This window comes from Procambarus clarkii, chromosome 27, assembly GCF_040958095.1.
Source record: "Procambarus clarkii isolate CNS0578487 chromosome 27, FALCON_Pclarkii_2.0, whole genome shotgun sequence".
Lineage (NCBI taxonomy): Eukaryota > Metazoa > Arthropoda > Malacostraca > Decapoda > Cambaridae > Procambarus > Procambarus clarkii.
The window spans coordinates 24,553,971-24,576,363 of record NC_091176.1 but is presented as its reverse complement, the minus strand read 5'-3'; the positions used below and the strand labels follow the sequence as shown (position 1 = coordinate 24,576,363).

Below are 22,393 nucleotides of genomic sequence, written 5' to 3'. Positions count from 1 at the left end.
TTTCAAATTGTTTCAACAGTTCTTTTATTTTTCGTTTTTTTTTTTTTTAAGAAACATGGAGCAGTCGACCTGTAGACCACCGAACGAACATTTTTGACATTTGTACTGGTTTTCAAAATTCTTCATATTTTTTATTATTTACGTTTTTTGTATGTAAGAAACATGGAGCAGCCTACCTGCGACCACCGAACGAACCTTTTGCTATAAGACAAATGAAAAATAAATATTGAACACATTTGAAGAAAGGAAAATGTCATAATGGTTTATTCAGTGTATGTAAGGTAGGCTTCTCCATTATTGAGACGTAAATGACAAATAAAAAACAAATGGAACACATTTGAAACAAAGAAAGATTGTTATAATGGAGCAGCCTACCTGCCGAACACCGAACGAACTTTTTTGACATTTGTTGTATATCAGATATTTCATTTCTTTTTTCCTACAAAAACGTCAATGCTTTGCAACATCTCAGCAGTCACCCTTTTATATCCCAGCATCATTAGCATCTTTAAACAAGAACAACATAATTTATGTGCATCGTCGGAGGCGTCTAAGAATGTGCAAGCAGCAGCGCGACCCCACCATGTGGTGTTGACGTTACTCAAATATATATATATATATATATATATATATATATATATATATATATATATATATATATATATATATATATATATATATATATTATATATATATATATATATATATATATATATATATATAATAATATATATTATATATATAATATATATATATATATATATATATAAATAATTTGATTATAGTCCTAAGAAGCTGGTAGCTTATCAAACGTCGCCCATTTGTGCTCATGATTTGAGCAGGATGATGATAATTTGTTTTATTCATAAAAGAATGCTTTGGTGAAAATTTAGTCCAGTATTATGCACTATATTGTGAGTAAATTGTACCAGATTATTAATACAAGTGTTATAATGATACAGACCAGGTGGAGTGCACAAATGGCACAAGTCCCCTTGGACGCTGCATTCCCCGAAGTGCTCGCTGCAACTCTGTGCCTGACTGCTCGGATCTCTCGGATGAGCATGACTGTAGGGAAAACAACTGCTTTGGTAATTTCCAGGTATGTGCAAATAGACTCTCTAGTTTATTTTTTGGTAGTACTATTTCATATTTTAAGCCACTTGGTTGCTCCCTTAGGTATGAGTCTCACTCTCTTAGGGTTCAGCGACTCCAGTCAGGGTTAATGCAACCTTTATCATTCCAGATACAGTTGGAGTCTTTTCAAACCATTCCTTCTAGGATATAGATGAGGGAAAGGAGATACACTACTGGAGAATACTTAATCTCTAAACTGCTCAATGCACCTGCAGGCCTACGTCTGGTTTGCTCAACGCGACTCCGGGTATTTTTATTTTTCACGTTCCATTCAAAACTCCCGTGGCTACATGGGGTTCACATCAGCTTCCTCAGGGCTCTTGTAAACAGATTCCATCTTTAAAAAAAATTGTGGTCCACATTCCCGGGTGTGAGAGCCTCAGTAGTGAGTGAGCAACCAAGGCTGGCGCTCGCAGCATGAGCGCACAGCGCTGCTGTCCAGCGTGTGACCACAGCATCGCCTAATAATGTCAAAATATATATATAACTTGTATTATTTAGCCATGATAGTATTATAGAAGAGCCTGAGTGTGATAATGACTGGGTACAATGTTCAAATATCAGTGATTCAATGCTGTTAACGATGTTCACAGCGCTAGCCACAGCACCACAACTTTATTTCATCCATCTAGGATTCTTCAAATGACTTCTTAGGTTCCTTTTCAAAATAAACGTGTGGTCAGTTATTCATTTACAGGAATTAGTGACCAGGATTGTGATAATAGCAGGATTGTGGTTATAATTAGCATTGTGCGTAGTATTGTGGAAGGAGGAATTTTGGTGAGGGAGGGAGGGAGAGAATTGAGGTTGCCTCACTGTGTGTGTGTGGTAGCCACTTTTGTTTTGCTCACCATACTAGCTTAGTGGTTCGCTATGGGGAACACATATGTACATGGGTATATACAGTGTGTGTATATGATGTAATAACAGCAACAGGAGTATGTTGAGAGGAGCTATTTTGGTGAGGGAGGTGACGATGTAATCGTAGCGTCATCTGCTGTCTGCTGTGTGATTTCTCATGCAGTGTAATTACCTAAGTGTAGTTACAGGATGAGAGCTACGCTCGTGGTGTCCCGTCTTCCCAGCACTCTGTCATATATATAGTGTATGGTGGCAACTGTACTGTTTGGACACAATACCGGCTTACTTGCATAGTTCTGGTGAATAAAACACGTAGATAGGAAAACATAACATATGTAAATAGTGTAATAAAAACAGTAAGAGTATGGTGGGAGGAGGGGTGATGGCGAATACGATATTGGAGGAGAGAGGGAGAACTGGCTGGCTGGGTGTGGCAGCTCACACTCGTGGAGTTCTGAGTGTGTTTATGGTGCGTGACAGTGTAGAGTGTGTAAATGTGTTGTAAATATACATAAATGAACCTGAAATATGGGTGTGAATAACAGTATGGTGGGAGGAGGGGTGATGGCAAGTACGATGTTGGAGGAATAAGGGAGGGCTGGCTGGCTGGGTGTGGCTGCTCACACTCGAGGAGTTCTGTGTGTGTTGATGGTGAATGTATACCTGGTTGATACCTGGTTGATGGGGTTCTGGGAGTTCTTCTACTCCCCAAGCCCGGCCCGGGGCCAGACTTGACTTGTGAGAGTTTGGTCTACCAGCCTGTTGCTTGGAGCGGCCCGCAGGCCCACATACACACCACAGCCCAGTTGGTCCGGCACTCCTTGAAGGAAACAATCTAGTTTCCTCTTGAAGATGTCCACGGTTGTTCCTGTAATATTTCTGATGCTCGCTGTGTGACAGTGTATAGTGTGTAAATAGATTGTATATATACATAAATTAGCATGATACATGGTAAATATGTGCAACTTATGTGCACACAATTAAGTGTCATGCACGTAACACAGTGTCTTCTGACAGTACGGATGTTTTACTGCCATAATATAGTGTACGTCTTCATTATACATAGGATTAGCATGTAAAAACAAATAAAATGTATTTGGAACTGTGCGCAAAAAATGAACAAAAATATATTCGCGGCAACTCGCGCGCCCCGCCCCGGGTGCCCTACTGGCCCGGGAGCGTATGTCATGGGCGAACGGGGAATGATGACGTCACGCACCAACTTACGGACCCCATAGCAGCCAAAGTATGTACAATGTCGAATTTTTTTTGACATACCCATACTGAGGGAAGGGTTTTTGACAATTTAAAAAAACAAAAGAATTTTTTCCAGAGAATTTATTTCCTGCACACTGGGGGGGGGGGTGTCAAATTTGGAAGCCGAGCAGTTAAGGGGTTAATCTAGCCCTGAATGGCCTTCAGAAGGTACATTCATCTATGCTCAAAATACCTTCCCCAAGCAATATTTGGACTGAAAAAACTGGCAAGTAAATAAAAAATAAATAAATGTTTATTTAGGTAAGGTACATACATACAAGAGATTTTACAAAGTTTGTTGGATTAATAGATAGAGCTAGTACATACAATGCCTAAAGCCACTATTACGCAAAGCGTTTCGGGCAGGAAAAACATTAATGACTAAAGCTTAATACTAATGGGTATAAAGAATAAAGTATTAGTATTAGAATAAAGTATCTTTAAAGTAAAGAAAAAAGTAAAGTAAGTATTGCTCTACTATTGCTAACCACCAGGTGGCACCATTAATTGTATAAACAGAGAGCACCTAGTAATCCCACCTCGCTTTCAATCTGACTACCATGTCAATAGTATTTCTGGGACAGTGAAGGACCTGAACTTAAGACTTAAATAATACTGTAGTTGATGTATTCTAAGAGGTTTTCTTTCATGCTTTACATATGTATTCATTCATTCTCCCCTCAAACTTTCACTGAACCAGTGTTGTCTGAGTTTTCCTGTGTAGTTACAGGATGAGAGCTATGCTCATGGTGTCCCATCTACCCAATACTCTGTCATATGATGCTTTGAAACTCAGTTTTGGCATTCAACAACTTATTTAAGTTGTTTCAACTGTCCACTGCTCTGTTTGCAAATGAGAACTTTCTAATATTTTGGGGGCATCTATGCTTGAATTCTTGAAGTGGCAGATTTCAAGAATTCCTCCTTGTCAATTTTGTCGATTTCTTTTGCTGTTTTATATGTAGTGATCATATCACCTCTTTTTCTTCTGTCTTCCAGCTTTGGCAAATTTAAAACCATTAGCTTCTAGCTCTTGTTTTTTATTACCAGGAACCATTTAGTAGCATGTCTATGCACTTTTGCCAGTTCTGGTGTGAAAAGAAATAGGCGGGGATCCATAAAATATTGGAATACTAGAGGGAAACGAGTGTAAACAATAGACGTGCTCGGTCAATATTCTTTGGGTGGGGCGGTACCATTCGGATACTCATCCCACCTATTAGGTCAAGTTTGATGGTCATCCCAAATAGTAACTAGGTAGGGGCATATTTATTGTACTTGTGGTGCTGTTTTACACACTATTAGGAACAGGATTGATTGTTTATTTGTCCCAGTGATGGCTGGATATTTTGTGTGATTTTCATCTTTGGTGTAGACTGTGATAACCTTGTTTAGTGTCCTGGGCTACATGGCTTGTTAAAGGTTGTAAGTCACATTGCATAATTACCAGTGTACAGTAGAGATAACTGGGAACTAGAACAAAGAACACTCATGTGCACCAGATTAAAGTATAAATAGCTTTAGAGTATACAGGTACTCGTTTGTTAATTAAGTCCAATGTTTATGGGACTAGTAATCTCTTGTAAAGTCCTTGTTCAATAGTGTTTACAAATTACAGTCCTGTTCCTGATATAATGTGTACCTCTAAGTCTGTAGAAATAAACCCACGTGTGATTTCAGAAGACTTTTTGAAAAATATTGAAAAAAAATATGAAAGAAGTATTGCTGCCCTCAGAAGAGGGCTTACTAATTCCCATAGAGACTGTTATCCCCTTTCTTTAGTAAGGATGAGTAGACACAAACTCATGCCCTTACACAGATGAGCCCTAAGGGAGTAACTCTCAAATGCTTCAGGAAAGATAACCTGGCAGTGCAAGGGCAGCACTAAGAATCAAACAAGGAAGGTAACCCTGTACACATGCAGTGCCAAGCACTCTCAAAACTAGGCTCTCACTACACTGCAGTGGACAGAAAACACAAAGGGCAAAAAACCACCACCTAGCTGAATCAGCAGAACACTGGAGCCAGTGCAGAAGAGAGGTGACCCAGTTCAAACTTAATCAGCATAGAATTCAGAGTGGAGATGCCGGCTGCTGGTAGGCTACCTCCCTCTTTCTTCCCCAAATGAGTGGGGGGGGGGGGGGAGTGGGAGAATGAGCCTTGCACTAGTTCTGAGTGAATTTGATAATTTGTGTACATAGTTGGGGGGAGTTCTTTTCAGTGGGCTTCATAGCTACAGTCTCTATTGAAGCTGGCAGTGGTTTGTTTTGACTCATTGAATTCCTGCTTGTCTTCCCTGGTGGTGGCGAGAATAAATGTCAGTGCTCCCTGCACCTCTGTGAGGGGGGTCTGTGGCTAACGCGACCTAGTAGTACTCATCAAAAGTATATACTTGAGGCAGTGCATACTTATGGAAAGTACAGTATCCCATTCAATTTAATGGCTTATATTGGGCTGTACCCTGGTCGTTATTTCCGGAGCTCCGGTATTTCTTAAGTTAAGTCGGGTCGGGTAATTTTTCAAGTACCATTCAGGTAAGATATATTTTATACTGTATAACTGAAATTAAATAAAGTTCATTGTGTACTGTAATTGCATTCCAATTTAATGCCACGCCGACGATTAGCCAGCTGTTGGCTGCTGCATGGATGAGGTGTGAACACGCTCTGATCGAGTCCAGATGGGTGGGAAAAATTGGTTCATTCCTTTCTATTGCAAAATATTTCATGTATCAATCAGTGAATGTAATATTTTTCTCAATAAAATTTGAAGATGTGTTTTGTTTTACCCTGTACAGTGCAGGTAATGTATTTTTAATGTTATGACACAGGCCTGTGGCGGCCATGCCATACAAATGGCGATCGAGCCTTGTCACTAACTGAGAGCTAGCCAAGATGAAATATTCTGAGTTCATCTTTTCTCTGCTAATGATAGAATATACATTTGCAGAGTGTACATACAATAAGTGTACATACTGTATATACCCTGCATACAGTGCAGAACAATATAAAACAAGCGCTGCAGAGGATGACGTAATCTTCACAGCTTCATAATCTTCAGCTTCATTAAAAGTCAATTTACCAATTTTATTATAGTACAGTATTACAACATATTAATTTTTTTTTCAACAAAAGCTACATATTATAGCTACATATACGCTACATATTATAGCGTATATGTAGCTTTTGTTGAAAAAAAAAATTAATATGTTGTAATACTGTACTATAATAAAATTGGTAAATTGACTTTTAATGACGCTGAAGATTATGAAGCTGTGAAGATTATGTCATCCTCTGCAGCGCTTGTTTTATATTGTTCTGCACTGTATGCAGGGTTATCTTATCTTGAGATGATTTCGAGGCTTTTAGTGTCCCCGCGGCCCGGTCCTCGACCAGACCTCCACCCCAGGAAGCAGCCCGTGACAGCCGACTAACACCCAGGTACCTATTTTACTGCTAGGTAACAGAGGCATAGGGTGAAAGAAACTCTGCCCATTGTTTCTCGCCGGCGCCTGGGATCGAACCCAGGACCGCAAGATCACAAGTCCAGCGTGCTGTCCGCTCGGCCGACCGGACCGGGTATATACAGTATGTACACTTATTTTCAGGCATTCACTCCACACAACAGCTAGCCTTACTACTAATTCACATGAGTTCTAATTCACAATTGAAAATTATTTCTACTGTCTATTTACACTGTACAGTATCTTTTTGTCAAGGCTTAAATAATCATTAACACTTACAATACTGTACTCTATCAACACTTTTTACTCTAATTTATATGCCTTTCAATCATATTTTATATCGTTAGTGGAGGCTACACGACTTTTGATGGGAATTCAGCATTGGCGGGTGCTGCATATCTTGCAGAGCATTTGTTGCTGGCGGAGGCTGCACGACTTGTTGATGGGAATTCAGCATTGGTGGGAGCAACATGGCTTGTAGGGCATTCGTTGCCGGCGGATGCTCCACGACATGTCGATGGGAATTCAGCATCGGCGGGTGCAGCATAGCTTGCAAAGCATTCATTGCCAGCGGAGGCTGCACAACTTGTTGATAGGAATTCAGCATGGCAGGTGCAGCATGGCTTGTAGAGCATTCGTTGCCGGCAGAGCCTACACAATTTGTTGATGGGAATTCAGCATGGGCAGGTGCAGCATGGCATGTAGAGCATTCGTTGCTGACGGAAGCTGCACGACTTGTTGATGGGAATTCAGCATCGGCGGGTGCAGCATGGCTTGTAGGGCACTCGTTGCCAGCGGATGCTACATGACTTGTTGAATTCCCAGCGGGTACAGCATGGTTTGTAGACGAAAATTTTTCACGAACCATTGAAATCATGAATTTATCTATTTTTGTCTGAATCTGATTTTCTTTGGCTAATATTCTGAGACATTGCTCTCAGCCACGCGAGTTCACGGTAAACAATGTGGACACATGGCCCAGCACAGTACATTCTAGGTCTGTGGGGAAAAAAATACCTATTGCCTATATACTGTATACTTTATATACTATAAAAGGTATTTAATAAGAAAACAAAGAATTTTGCTTAATAACAATTGTTTCAAAATATTTTATTAATAATAATTTAGAATTTTTTCATTAAACAGAATCATTTTAAAAGAATGTTAAGATTTAATATACGATTCTGGATGATCAAGGCCAGTGGCCTGGTCACCATGTGAGGGGCCGCTGATGCCAAAACAAACCCAGTACCGATCGTCGGTAATATCAACCGCCAAACCGGTATACGAGGCTCCAGATACTGGTCTCTCAAACCGGTCGTTATTACCGGCAGATCGGTATAAAAGAGGTCGTTAAATTGAGTGGATACTGTACACACCAGAAGTATGCATACTTATGTACTTATACTTACAAGAATGATGGTCCTATGGGTAAAAGATTTTAGACAGATGTATGCAATGGCTACTTGATGTCATGGCAGGCATTAGCTCTCTGGGGTGACCACAGTACCATAGCCAGTGGCCTGGCTTTCTGGTTGCATTTTGCTCTGTGGCTGCCCATTGTTTTTTGCACTTATTTGATATTCATGTGGTATGACATTGTTATTATGGCCCCTACCAAAGAAATAAAGAAACCATTGCTCAGAACATTGCTTTAAAGGACACAGGCCACTAAAGTAAGGAAACAAGTTAATTGTTGGGTGTATCCAAGTCGACACGAGGAAGTATTGTGTGCGCTTCCAAGGTATAAAAACTAATGACACATGAACACAGAAAACATTGGTCTATTCGTCCCAGAGTGAATTTTTTCAAGATCAACCCTTGCTGTAACATGATGGGTACTCTCCAATGAACATTTTATAATGTTCACAGTCCTTGAAGACATCTTTCTGGGATGACCAGACCAATGTTTCTGTGTTGGTGTGTCATTAGTATTTCCCCTCAGAAGCGTGCCAATACTTCCTTATGTCGACTTGGCTACACCCAGAAATTAACTTATTTCCTTACTTTGGTGGCCTGCTTTCTTTAAAGCAATGATCTGAGGAATGGTTTCTTTGCTTAGTTTCTTGGTGGGTGCCAGAAGAACAATACAATATCACCAACACCACTGTTAACAGAGATTAAACACAGCAAGATAAAAGAGCGAAACGTGCAATATAGTTGCCGGAGGCAACTAAGCATCCCAGCTGTGTGTGCCCAGGGAGGTAATGCACACAGTGATGTGTACCCAGCACATACTTCAGTGTACAATCTTTCACCTGTAAAACCATCATGCTTTTCTTGCTGTAAGTATGTGCCTCTTCAAGCAGGGAAGAGCATACTTATAACAAACACTGTAGAGGGTACCATATCAGTATATAGTAGCTTCAGGGAGCCACAAGGGACTCCTTACAGAAAAACAAGTATGATACCATATAGTTACACAAAGAAATTCACAATATTCCAGGTTGAATAACTTAGTCTAAGTTATTTAACCTGGAATTCCACTGAATCCACAAGAGATCTGGAGGCTTCAATAGAAGCCTCCAGACCTTTAGAAGTTTGTAGGCTTCAGTTGAACTTATTTTAAGTTGTGGTACAGGGGATAAGGTGCATGGCTGAAAGTTCCTTGATTGCTGGTTTGAGTCACCGCATTGATCCAATTGATTTTCTCACACCGTACAATAATAGGTTATACTAATTGACGGTTTATTTACAGTGTCAGGATGGTGAATGTATTGAACGGCAGTATGTATGTGATGGCGTCACCAATTGTCGTGATGGTGATGACGAACTAAACTGCGGTGAGTGCTGTAGATGCTCTAATTACTTTACTCTGTCTGTACAGTATATTATTTTTGTACAGTATACTAATTAGGAAATAATACCAGAATTTATCCTCACAGTTTTTCCTTTATCTTTCTAAAGATTCTTGGAAGTGTCATGCTGATGAGTTTACATGTGGAGGCATGTCACCATCCCCTTGTGTCCCTATCTCCCTACGATGTGACGGCCAGCCTGACTGCAGTGACCACTCAGATGAGGTCAACTGCAGTGACAGCTGCCCTAGTGATGCTTTCAGATGTCCTGAAGGGTGGTGCATACCCCTGGCCAGGACCTGTGATGGCATACCTGATTGTCATTCTGGACAGGATGAACACAATTGTGGTAAGTAGACAAACATTTTTAAGGTCTATAATTGCAGTTTTGTAGTACAATAACCCACACAAATGTTTAACTTATCTGTGAGATAGAAAATGTGAAATTTCCTTCTTAGCACATTACCCATCTATCACAGTCCTGATCATTGGAGTTTTTAGTGCCTAAGGTAGGGAGTTTGGCAAGTGTGAAGCAAACATGGTAACCATAAGCATTTCAAATTTTTAGCACAGAAAGAAGATACTGAGAAATGCACAAATCCTAAAGTGTCTAGACGAGCATTACATTTACATATCCCCAGACCTCAAAGTGAAAAAACAAAAGAACAACAAAGAACCGAGAGATAAATTAACCCTTAAACTGCGCAACACATCATATGATGTGTTGAGTAACTTACCCAAAATTGCACATCACATCATACGATGTGGGACTACTACGTAATATTTAAACGGCCCACGGATACACAGGGTTCACCTCACCTCATCAGGGCTCTTGTAAACAGATGCCATTTTTCTGGGGGGAGCCCCTACGGCTCCCCGGAGCTTACTAGGCTGATATGCTAATGTCAGATTTGACATCATGTGTATGGATTTCTTCGGGCCCCTACGGGACCACAAGCCAGAACCTGGCACCCCTAGAGAGGCAAGGGAACAATGGCCTATAGAAACCCCCATGTGATTGGAAGCATTCTATGTCTGCCATTGACCTGGTTAGGCACCCAGAAAGGTAAGCGTCCCAAAACAAACCCCTATTTACAATCTGGCAACCTACCCCCAGGACCAAAAGAGCAGAAACCCCTGTGCTGGAGGAGAGCATGAAGCTCGCCGATGGGGCTCCCCCCAGAAAAGATTGGTTTACATTGAACAACTTATAAGAAACGCAGTTATGCCCCCTTAAATTTTAGTCTAAATGTTTTTTCCCCTCACACCTTCCCCAAAATGCTGTGTGTATTAGTGGCTTTAAGTATTGTATGTACTAGCTCTATCTATAAATCTAACATGATATTTGTAACTCATCATCTATGTATGTACTTTTCCCTGAATAAAAAATTTAATTTAATTTAGTAATTTAATTAATCTAATTTAATTTAGATAACACCCACCTTTTAGAAAGCACAGAACAACAAGAGCAGGTGTTGTGATTCTACATATAAAAGAAGACTTAAATTGGATTGCCAATAGAGTTGAGTCTAGTCTAGGATGATAAAGAATCACTTATAATTAGTGTGTTTGGAGACGTACACATTTGAGTGTAAGAAGTAAGGCAAATAGTTTGGGTTGAAGAGTAGAAGCCCAATTGTTTATATGAACTCCCCACTAAAAATACAAGCCATCACCCATTACAAGGACAATTTGGACTTCCAGCTGCACCCGTGGGGTGGTGTAGGGAACCATCAGTGTATACGGTCTGAGAGAGAAAATGTTCTGTGGACAGAGTATCATTATGACTTAAGGCATTGTAGGTAGTGAGAAGATTAATTAAACAATGTATTTTCACTGCCTAACATATCAAATCCAGGCTAAATATACAAACTGTCATCTCTATCATAAGGGAACCATTTCCCATGGTGGTGCTTCCTCGAGGTGGCTCATGAATGAGGTAGATAGGTAGCCAAGATCTTGTGTTTCCTAGGCTGCCATCTAGTGGTCAGCAGGCACCTTCATTGTTTTGGGAATTTCCATACAGTACTGTAATAATTATTTGCATTGTAATCATCAGGTTTACAATTTATATTATTGTTACTTGTTTTGGGGTGGGGCTTGCTCTCTGATGGGAGTTTCTCAATTCTTTGATTCCCAGGCTATTCTAGACTCTGAGGGGTTCAGATTCTTGTCCTGGTCCCCGATAGGAATCTCAAGAGTCTAGTGTTTTTTCATAGGCTTCATTACTTCTAGGTTGTAGCTACAGGGAGCTACTGAAGGGGACCCGCTCTCAGAAAAGCAGTATAGCAGTACTGTAAACAATCATAATGCTAATAATTTGTATCCATTTAACTCCTAAATGTTATGGCCAAGAAATTAAATTAACAATTGGATATTATCAAGTATGTATTTGGACATGTTTAGATCTTGTAAGTACAGAATTATTAATGGAGATTTATCAAGAGTCTATATAACACAATTTTCTGGAATAGTTTAATTAATTGACACCTAAATGTAGGAAATTATGTCATCAACTGACAGAAGCAATATCAGGAATGTGTACAACTGATGAGAGGTTATTCAGGTGTATATTACTATGATAATCAGTTCTGCCCGAAATGCTTTGCATAATAGTGGCTTTAGGCATTGTATGTACTAGCTCTATCTATAAATCTATAAATTTTTGTAAAATCTCTTGTATGTATGTACTTTAACTGAATAAACATTTATTTATTTATTTATTTATTAAATCAAAGCCAAGAACAGCAATGCAGCTAGGGTGTGTGAGGCAGAGTCCAGGCACCCTGAGTAATACCAAAGTGAGAGGTTGTTTCTCATTTATATGACAAGAAAAGCAAGTGCCTGCCTTTGTCTATCCTTCGGTTACTGATTGATGAGTTTTGTTTATACAGGATGCTCTGGTCTGGATGAAACGCCATGTGCTGTAGGTGGCTGTGTGCCCACCTTCCACCTATGTGATGGGCTACGGCAGTGTCAGGATGGCTCTGATGAGTGGCATTGTGTCAGAATAGACAACAGCACACGACAACTTGAAGTTAGGTATGCAATCATTACAACATTTCCCAATCTGATTAAAAATGAGCAAATTCTTTCCCATGTAGAGATTGATAATTGTTACATTATTTCTAGGGAAGCTCCTTGTGGCTTCCTGAAGCCATACACTGAGATGGTTTCCATCTGCCAGGTCACATCAGCTGTGTTCTTCTTTAGTGGCGACCAGGGCGAATACCTGGCTCCCATCACAGAGGCGCCAGGTTATGGCCTCTGATCTTTCACAGCATTATTTCACCCAGGCATCTCATTCTCAAACTGGACGATTCTATGATTTCCCTGGACCTCCAGGATGTGTTTTGCAATACATTTGGGGTTCAGGGATTGGCTTGGGTCCATTTTTTTTATAGTGGGACAATGAGCTCGCCCAGAAAACGAGCGTTGAATGTAATGAAACGCCATTTTCTGAGTGAGCCCTGGAGGCTCCCTGGAGCTATCCAGGCTCATAGAGATAGTCCTAACTTTTGCCATCAGTCGATGTGGATGGAGTTCTAGGCCTACCAGAGACCACGGCTAGAACCTGACCCCCTCAGAGAGGCACAAGGAACAATGGCCTATGGAAATCCACATGTGATTGTGGAGCATTCTATATCTGCCATCAACCGGGACAGGCACCCAGAAAGGTAAGCACCCCAAAACAATCCCCTATTCTGGTGAAAACAATAATAATAGACAAACTAGTGGACAGAACTCCCTAAATGAAAATGAGCAAACAAGCATGACGTCACACAAGCCGTGCTGCACGTCTGTGCAGCTCCCCCCTTCCTGGGAGGGGAAGGGGGAGCCCCAGACCCCACACGCTGGCGATCTACACCGCAGTTCTGAAGCTGGATATCAAAATACGCAAAAAAACGCCGACCGGAGGGAGGGAGGGAGGGATGCCGGGGAGCCTCCGAGACTCATCCAGAAAATGGGGTTTCTTTACATTCAACACTGGCTGTCTGGGCGTAGCCCCTACAGCTCCCCGGAGCTACTTCGCCAAAGACAAAATAAGAAAGGGGACTTACCTGGAAAGCAGTTGGTGCTCCACACCTCAACTCAAAGTTGAGATCCATAGCGACACAGCCCCAACTAGACCCAAGAACATTTATGACGTAGCGTGCAGCCAGAACCCTGTTCGATCGCCAAAAACCCTGTGCCAGAATGTCAGCCCAGGACATGTTCCCAAAGACTGCAGCAAGAGCAGCGAACTTATGAACATCATGGGCATGGGGATAGACCGCAGGCTGGATAGACTTAATAACCATGCGGACAACCTAAGAGACCTGTAATAACCCTGCAGACAACCTGAGAGACCCGTACCCATGAACAGGGAAAAAGGGAAATCGGATCAACCCAAAGCGTGTCCCTGGATACAGAAGCCGTAGCGTGCAAATAACGATGGACGACGGCAACTGGACACAACACATGATGCACCCCTGGCCTGACCAACCAAGTATCAACAACCCAAGGACCCTTCTGGAAAGCAGCAGTCTCATTCTTCGCCAGAAAAGAAGGAGACGACTGCAGACGAACAAACCTATCTCCACAACCGAAAGAGCAAAATCCCTGTGCTGGAGGAGAGCATGAAGCTTCCCAACCCGACCCCCAGAGGTCAATGCCAACAAGAAAAGAGCCTTCAAAAAACAATCCTGAACTGAAAGGGCCACAACAAACTGAGGAGAAGAGAGATAGGAGAGCACTCTGTCCAAAGATCAGGATGGCTCAGGCGGTGCACGAGCAGGCGTGAGGTGAAACAACTCATGAGACAGCTTGCGAAACGGCACAGAAGTAACATCTATATCGAAAGCAAGCTGAAGCAATTCTGCCAGCGCTGCACGATATGAGGCAACAGTATTCGGCATAAAATGGAGGTCCTGGACAATCACGAGAGAAAGGACAACACCACCCAAACCGAAAGCGAAGTACTGTCTCTACTCGATCATCCGGACTATATGGGAAGGACCCCCAGCCGGATTATCACATTTTTCGGATAATGGTATTTTTTCACTTACGAGTCCAAAAGTGACCATTTCCAACTATTTTTATACTACAAACAACATAGTTTGAATTGCCTTGCCACATATAATTATTAAATATTCAACTAGAAACCTCAACTTACCTTGTTGGTGTTTGTCTTCTTGATTGATGCCACACATCTTGAAGTTAAGAATTCTTAACAATTTACGTAACCTATACTAACACAACACTAAAATTAACACTTAAAATTACTTTACAGTTCATTAAGCAAAGTTAGTTTTGACTACCAGCTGCTGAAGCCTCACTGACGAGGCGCAGCTGGGATTGAAGGCAGCACCGGCTCCGAAACTGGCACCTGTGGTCTACTTCGACATGCGGAACTGCGGTCCCTGGTATGACCAGGGACCGCAGTTCTCAGGTCATATCCAGGAACAGGAGGAACCCACCTGGGATTCCCGGAGAACCAACAAGTCAGACATACAGCAGCAGCTGGAGGAAACCGCTTGCATATATTATTCGACTGCAGAAGCCGCAAATAATTAAGGACAAAGAGGTGTAGACAATCTAAGAGCCAGGGCCCAAGCGGATTCCAAGGAGGAAGCGAGCACCACCTACCGACACGCGTGGAGTGCAGAATCCCGAAGGATCGGCGCTAACAGCTTCAAAAGCACAGATGACACGCGAGCAGCCGAAACCAAGGTGCTAGACCAGGAATGGCCCCAAGTGCCTCTACATCCTCCGTAAGCCATCCGGAAGACAGCTTAAGGAGAGAAAAGAAATGCAAGACCAAAGCCAACGAGCCTCGAGTGTGCAAGTCCTTAGCCACAAGCGCAGCCGACAGGGAGGGAACCTGCACATGAAGCTAAACCGCACCAACATCCTGCAGAAGAGCTGGAGCGAAAAGGCGCTCACTAAGGGGTGCAAAATTGCCCCCCAGATAAACCTGGACCACAGTCAACACCTCACACCATTCAAGTGTGTGGGTACGACAGAAGGTGTCCCAAGTATCCAGCGGAAACATAGGGCAGTTCGCAAGCCAGGACGACTCCAGAACCTCATAACGATCCCAGTATGGAGACGAAGACCCAAACCTGAAAGAAGACGGATCCATTATAGAGGCTCACACCGGGTCGCGCAGGAGGTAAGCCACAATGGCCGCTCGCACCTTAGCTGGAGGGATGCGGGAAGCCAAAAACCTCTGGTGACTTGACGCAAGGTGACTTGTGGAAGGGAACCCCAAGCCCCTAGGGTGGTACTTACAGGGCACTCAGGGAAGGTGACCCTTAGCACATGCAGCCTGAGTACTAGTACCTGTGAATATTACTCCCAGCTCACACACCACCAAATGATCAGTACTGAACAGAGGACAGCACAACAAAAGTCCAGAGGTGGAGCCACAATGACTAAGCCGTATCCCATCAGCCGAAGAACTGCAGTGTGGATTGCCAGCGCGGGAGTCTGGGGCTCCCCCTTCCCCTCTCCCACGAAGGGGTGAGCTGCACAGACATGCAGCGTGGCTCGTATGACATCATGCTTGTTTGCTAATTTTCATTTAGGAAGTTCTGTCCACTAGTTTGTCTATTTTTATTGTTTTCACCAGAATAGGGGTTTGTTTTGGGGTGCTTACCTTTCTGGGTGCCTGACCCTGTCGAGGGCAGATATGGAATGCTCCACAATCACATGTGCATTTCTATAGTCCATTGCTCCTCGTGCCTCTCTGAGGGGCGGGGCCAGATTCTGGCCGTGGTCCCTGGTAGGCCTAGAACTCCACCCACATCGACTGATGCCAAAAGTTAGGACTATCCCTATCAGCCTAGTGGATAGCTCCGGGGAGCCGTAGGGGGCTCCCCCAGAAATTGGCATATTATTACATTCAATGCTATTTTTTTTTATTTGCAAAATATCAATTATGAAAAATATAATTACCCAAGTGTAGTTACAGGATGAGAGGTACACTCATGATATCTCAGACACACAGGTTGCAATAGGCGTTGATAAAAATTAAACTGTTGATAATACACTCATTAATGATGTGTTGAGAATAAAAATAAGTGATAAAAATTTGATTTTACAGGAGTGGAGAGAATCGGTGGATGGCTGTGTGTGGAGAGGGCTGGACGAGCCAGTGGAGCGACTTGGTTTGTGAGCAGCTTGGTGAAGCAGCCTCACTTAGCACGGAGGTGAGGCGTGTGGTGGAAGCTGTGCCTCGCCCAAGAGTTAGGCTAGCTCCCAAAGCCTCAGCCCAAGCCCCCACACCCCTCCAATTTGTTCTCAAGTCTGACTGTTCAAGTGAATCCTTGGTACATCTGGCATGTGATCAGCACTGTGAGTTGTTACACTTGCTTTAATTACCTTTGTCTTCTCTTTGAATAGAACATAAGAATTTACGAAAACCTATTTGGCCATTCAAGACAGCTCCATTTATATCTGCGTACACTTACTTATGTATATGTTTAACCTGTGGTTGAAGCAATCAAGTAATCTCACATCTATTATGTTACTTGCTGCTCTGTTCCACAAATCAATAATCCTGTTTCCAAATAAATATTTGCCCAGGGCTTTCCTAAATGCAAACTTAAGAAACCACTGGTTTCACACATTGCCTCCTTGCATAGGGAGCATTGTGTGAAACCTTGGTTAAACTTCATTGGAAGCCTCAGGAACCCATGAGGATTCAGTTGAATCCCAGATTGCAATGCTTTTACAATATCATGATGTAGGTGTTGCTTTTGAGTAACCTGAGTATAGGTGTCAATCCTCCTCGTGGCTCCTACCGATTTTCTCATTGATAATCACAATAACCCCTGCACTGCTCACCTGTTTTTGGCAAAAACTTCATAGTGCAATTGTTAAGAACATTTTTTGTTATTTTTATAAATATTCAGGTACTGTAAAGTTAATGTAAAAATGTTTCCAAACTCACCCATTTTCATTTAAAAACACAAAAAGTGATGAAAACATTAAAAAAACATTAAAATATAGCCCAATAAAAAAAAAAAGTACAACTCTCAGAACAAGATTTGTCGGTAGGCACAGCACTGTGGTTAATGTGATTTCTTTGTGTAAATAATAATAACTACATTTTCTCTCTGTATCTCCATTTTTTAAACCCAGTGCCTTTTATTGCTTGTCTCCTCTTATATTATGTGTTTCCCTACAGCCTGTGGGTCCTGGAGCCTAGGGGATGATGCGCTAGAAGAGCAGAATATATCAGCAGGAGCACGACCAGCAGTGACAGAAGGACTGTGGCCCTCATTAGCACTCCTGCTGAGAACCCATCCTTATAACAACACCCATGCTCATACCCAGTCCTGTACTGCCTCCATTGTTGCCCCAAGCTGGGTGTTAGCTGCCTACTCGTGCCTTTCAACCAAGTATGATGGTTTCTCTTATTGTAATTTCAATTAAAATCATTTAAAGAAGTTTTCCCATTTTAAATAGCCAAATGTCACAGAGAAGGTAATAAATGTAATTACAGTAGATAAAATAATCAAAGGATTGGAGGCTAAATTCCCCATGACTTGGAATTCATGATATTTATTAAATTTATTTAACTTTTGATAAATAAATTATCTTTCTGCAGAGAGCCTCTTGGGCTCCCTGGAGTTATACCGGGCTGATGTGCATATATTAGACCGTGGCAACAATCAATGGTGTTCTAGGCCTACCGGGGACCAGAGCCAAAACCTGGCCCCCTCAAGAAGAGGCACGAGGAGCAATGGCCTAAAGACACCCCCCATGTAATTGGAAGCAGTTTTTTTTTTTTTTTTTTTTTTTTTTGCCTGGTGTGGCAGTAATTACAGTAAATTTCCTTCTTCTCCTCGATTTCTTTTTAACTCTTCGTCGTTGTACTTTGCTTTCGGTTCGGGTGGTGTTGTCCTTTCTCTCGTGGTTGTTCCAGAACCGTCATCTTATGCCGGATACTATCGCCTCGTATCGTGTGGCACTGGCGGAGCTGCTTCATCTTGCTTTCGGTATAAATGTCACTTCTGCACCATTTCCCAAGCTGCCTCATGCACTGTTTCACCTCCAGCCTGCTCATGCCCCGCCTGAGCTGTCCTGGTCTTTGGACACAGTGCTTTCTTACCTCTCTTCTTCTTGGTTTGTTGTGGCCCCTTCGATTTAGGATTGTTTGTCTAAGGCTCTTTTTCCTGTTGGCATTGGCCTCTGGGGGTCGGGTTGGGGAGGTTCATGCTCTCCTCCGGCACTGGGGTTTCTACTCTTTCAGTTATGGTGATAGGTTTGTTCGTCTGCAGCCATCTCCTTCTTTTCTGGCGAAGAAAAAGACTGCTGCCTTCCGGAGGGTTCCTTGGGTTGTTGATGCTTGGTTGGTGAGGCCAGGGGTGCATCATAGGTTGTGTCCGGTTGCAGCCCTCTGCCGTTGTTTACGCGCCACGGCTTCTGTGTCCGGGGACGTGCTTTGGGTTGATCCAGTTTCCCTTCTTCCCTGTTCGCAGGGTTATTAAGTCTAGCCAGCCTGCGGTCTATCCCAGTGCCCATGAAGTTTGTAAGTTTGCTGCTCTTGCTGTCGTCTTTGGTAACATGTCCTGGGCTGACATTCAGGCACGGGAGCTTTTGACGGTCGAAGAGGGCCCTGGCTGCACACTACCTCATTAACGTTCTTGGGCCTAGTCAGGCCTGTGTTGTTTTGAGTCGGTGGCTGCAGCTTGTCTTGACCTTGAATTGAGATGTGGAGCACTGACCGCGTCCCGGGTAAGTCCCCCTTTTTCTTTTTAGTCTTTGATGAAGTAGCTCCGGGGAGCCGTAGGGGAGCTCCCCCAGAAAACCAGCATTGCATGCATTCATTTTGTCAATGTATTCAATGCTGGTTTTGTGGGTGAGTCCTGGAAGCTCCCTGGCAACCACCTCTCCCTCCGGTCGGCGGTTTTTGCATATTTTGATATCCAGCCACAGAACTGCAGGGTGGATTGCTAACACGAGGTCTGGGGCTTCCTCTTCCCCCTCCCGGGGAGGGGGGAGCTGCGCAGATATGTGGCACTGCTCATGTGAGCAGTGTCTGGTCGTGTGAGCAACGTTTGCTTGTCCACTTGTTTGCTCATTTTCAATTGGGGAGTTCTGTCCATTTGTTTGTCTATTTTCGTCGTTTTTATTCAGAATAGGAGTTTGTTTTTGGGTGCTTACCTTTCTGGATGCCTGTCCCGGTCAATGGCAGATATAGAATGCTCCACAATCCTCCTCTTCTCCAGTGTGGTGGGGGGTCCAGTTTTCTCAGCCCCATCAGCTCAGTAACAATCCCTGCTGCATATCTCTGGATCTTTTCTAGCTTTGTTTTGTTCTTTTCTATGTTGGACTACAGGGAGCTAAATAGTGGCTCCCTATAGCTAGCCATAGTGAGATCGCTCCATACACCAGTCATATCAGCCCTAGGAATCTAAAAATACCTACCAGATACCAGTCTTTTCCTTGGTGCTCATGCTCATTTAGTGATGCCCTGGTCCTGACAGGATGCATTCTCTGGTAGATTCAGCAGTTCATCCCATGGAAGCTGGCCAACTGAGTATTTCAAATGTTTCTGACACCTCTGCAAGACTCTTGAGGTCAGGGTGCTCTAGTTTTATGTGCTTGTCCATATGGCAGGCCACTAATGCCCTACATAGCCATATTTATCCTAAGGTTTGCATTCGGTGTCAGTTCTTTCAGCAAGTTATTTCATGCACCCAGCACGTGGGTGTCTTGTGTAGTCATTACCTTCAGGTCCTGGCAAGTCCTGCTGGCTTTTATGTGGCTTGTCATAAACTAACACTGAGCCTACATTTGTTACTTGCAAGATTGAGGGGTATCCATCAACATTGCTGTGTCGACTGTCATTCATTCCATCTCTGCCATGCTACCTGTTGAGTGAGTGACACCTTCCACCCAAAGAATATTAGTGTTCATTGAGTCTTGATTATAGCAGAGCCTCTATAGACAAGAGGCTTATCAGGCAGCAGCCACTTTATGGATGCAATTCTCCTGTATCCATTGTTTGCAGCTTGGTGCTTGCATGGATGCCTCAGAGTTGGTCTCCTTAGTGTTTAAGGAGTTAGTGGATTTAGCAGCTGGTGAACCCCACCTGCTCCAAGTTTGCCACTCTTTCTCCTTTCCCAGTTCTCTTTGGCATGGTTTGCCAGGTGTCTTGTTCCCTCCACCCCCTGCTTTCGGGCTTAGAAATGACAGCCTTAGAGTCTGAGCAGAATTTTGGTGTGGGTATAGCCTGGCCTCCTTTTGGTTTTGCCTTTTCCATGTTCACAGTGGAGACAGTTGAGCCATCTCAACAAGTTGTGTTGGATGTGGTGCTCCCTTCTCCCTGGCAAGTGCCCTTTATTTCTTCTCTGTGGGTAGTTAGCTTCGGGGAGCCAGAAGGGGTTTCTTCACAAAACCAGCATTGAATATTATGAAACTCCAATTTCTGGGCGAGCCTTAGTGGCTCCCTGACACACTTCCCTCCCTCCTGGTCATCAGGGGTGTTTTCATCATAGAACTGAGGGTGGAGTGGCCGGATGATCCTGAGCCGCCTGCCTCCTCTCCCCATACAGTGGATGGCATGAATAAATAACTTGATGAATAAGTGCCACCTCTCAGTGCCTTGAAGGGGGCCAGGTTCTGGCTCTGGTTCCAGATAGGCCTGTAGAAGTCCACGACTTATGGGACCTAGTTGTATGACACTCTATCAATGATAGTAGCTTCATGGAGTCACTGGGGATCACCTAGAAATTGAGTTTCATTACATTCAACACTGGTTATATAGCTCAATGTTCTGTGAAAGCATTCAACAAAGTAGAGTGGTAGATATTTAGTAGGATTTCCTTCATAGTATCAGTTAGGTGATTCTTTCTTTATCTTTTATATTAGTTGAAGGTAGTAAATTTTATTTTATTTTTATGTAATAGGATCGACATTAGATTCAGTAGTCATAGGGTATAAATAAGTTTTTTATTCTTCCTACAGAGAAAATGGAATGGATCCAGGCACATGGGCAGTTGTGTCTGGTGTAGCAACTCCAGCTGTCACTGTGCAGTTTCACTATGTTGCCAAGATGGTCCCCTTCCCTGGGACTGTCAGGACTGGTGGACTTTGGACTGGGGATGCTGTGCTCCTGCGCCTTGACACTCCACTTGTTTTAGGACACAACACACAGCCAGTGTGTGTTCCTAATGGTCCACCAGCCAGCAATGCTCTGTGCGTTGTTGCTGGTTGGACCCGCTCTGAATATGGTAAAATCTTTGGGTTTAAAAATGAGTCACTAATTTGTAGCATTACATATTATTTATTTATTTATATATTTATGCTCATCATTATTCGTAACAACTGGGCTTTGCTAGATTGAAAATTTATTGGATATAAGTATTGTTCCTTTGCCCCTATTTATTGCCAATCTCTTATGTGACTTAACCTCTACCTGCTGATACAGTATTATCCTCTTTAATTGCTATCTTCTTATGTAGTGTCCTCTACTCCTGCTTCCCCACTGAGTAATACTTCTAGTGCTTCATTCCACTGAACAAGTTGCATACTTTTTCTACTGTGTGAGTTAACCTGCCACTACCCTGCCTGTACAAGAATCAAGATACTATCCATTTTGGTTTCTCTCCCTTGGCAAATTACTTTGCATATTTTCCTTATTACTAAGCTATTCCACAGTACCCATTTTTTCTTTTAGCCAATGTCAGAAATTCTTCCTTGTCATTAATTTACTCTTCCAATTCTTTCATCTGAACATATTTCTCTACAATTCTCCCCCCCCCCCACCCACCATTTTTATATAGGATTTCCTTGCCTTTTTCTATGTCATTGAATTAACTGTATTGTGACATGGATATTCTTTTCCTTTCCTGGAAACTATACACTGAAATGGTTCCCATCT

General features: G+C 42.7%; 1 protein-coding gene across 1 annotated transcript in view; it reads left to right on the top strand.

The window, feature by feature from the left end:
* The window catches only part of LOC138369204 (uncharacterized), a 184,491-nt gene extending 162,317 nt beyond the window's left edge, over positions 1-22,174 (top strand). Inside the window, 7 exon segments of the mRNA XM_069332143.1 lie at positions 963-1,102; positions 9,417-9,501; positions 9,626-9,865; positions 12,411-12,558; positions 16,604-16,854; positions 17,690-17,903; positions 21,478-22,174. Coding sequence (XP_069188244.1) covers positions 963-1,102; positions 9,417-9,501; positions 9,626-9,865; positions 12,411-12,558; positions 16,604-16,854; positions 17,690-17,903; positions 21,478-21,856 — 1,457 coding nt within the window. The 3' untranslated portion in view covers positions 21,857-22,174.
* Positions 22,175-22,393: the final 219 nt, after the last annotated feature.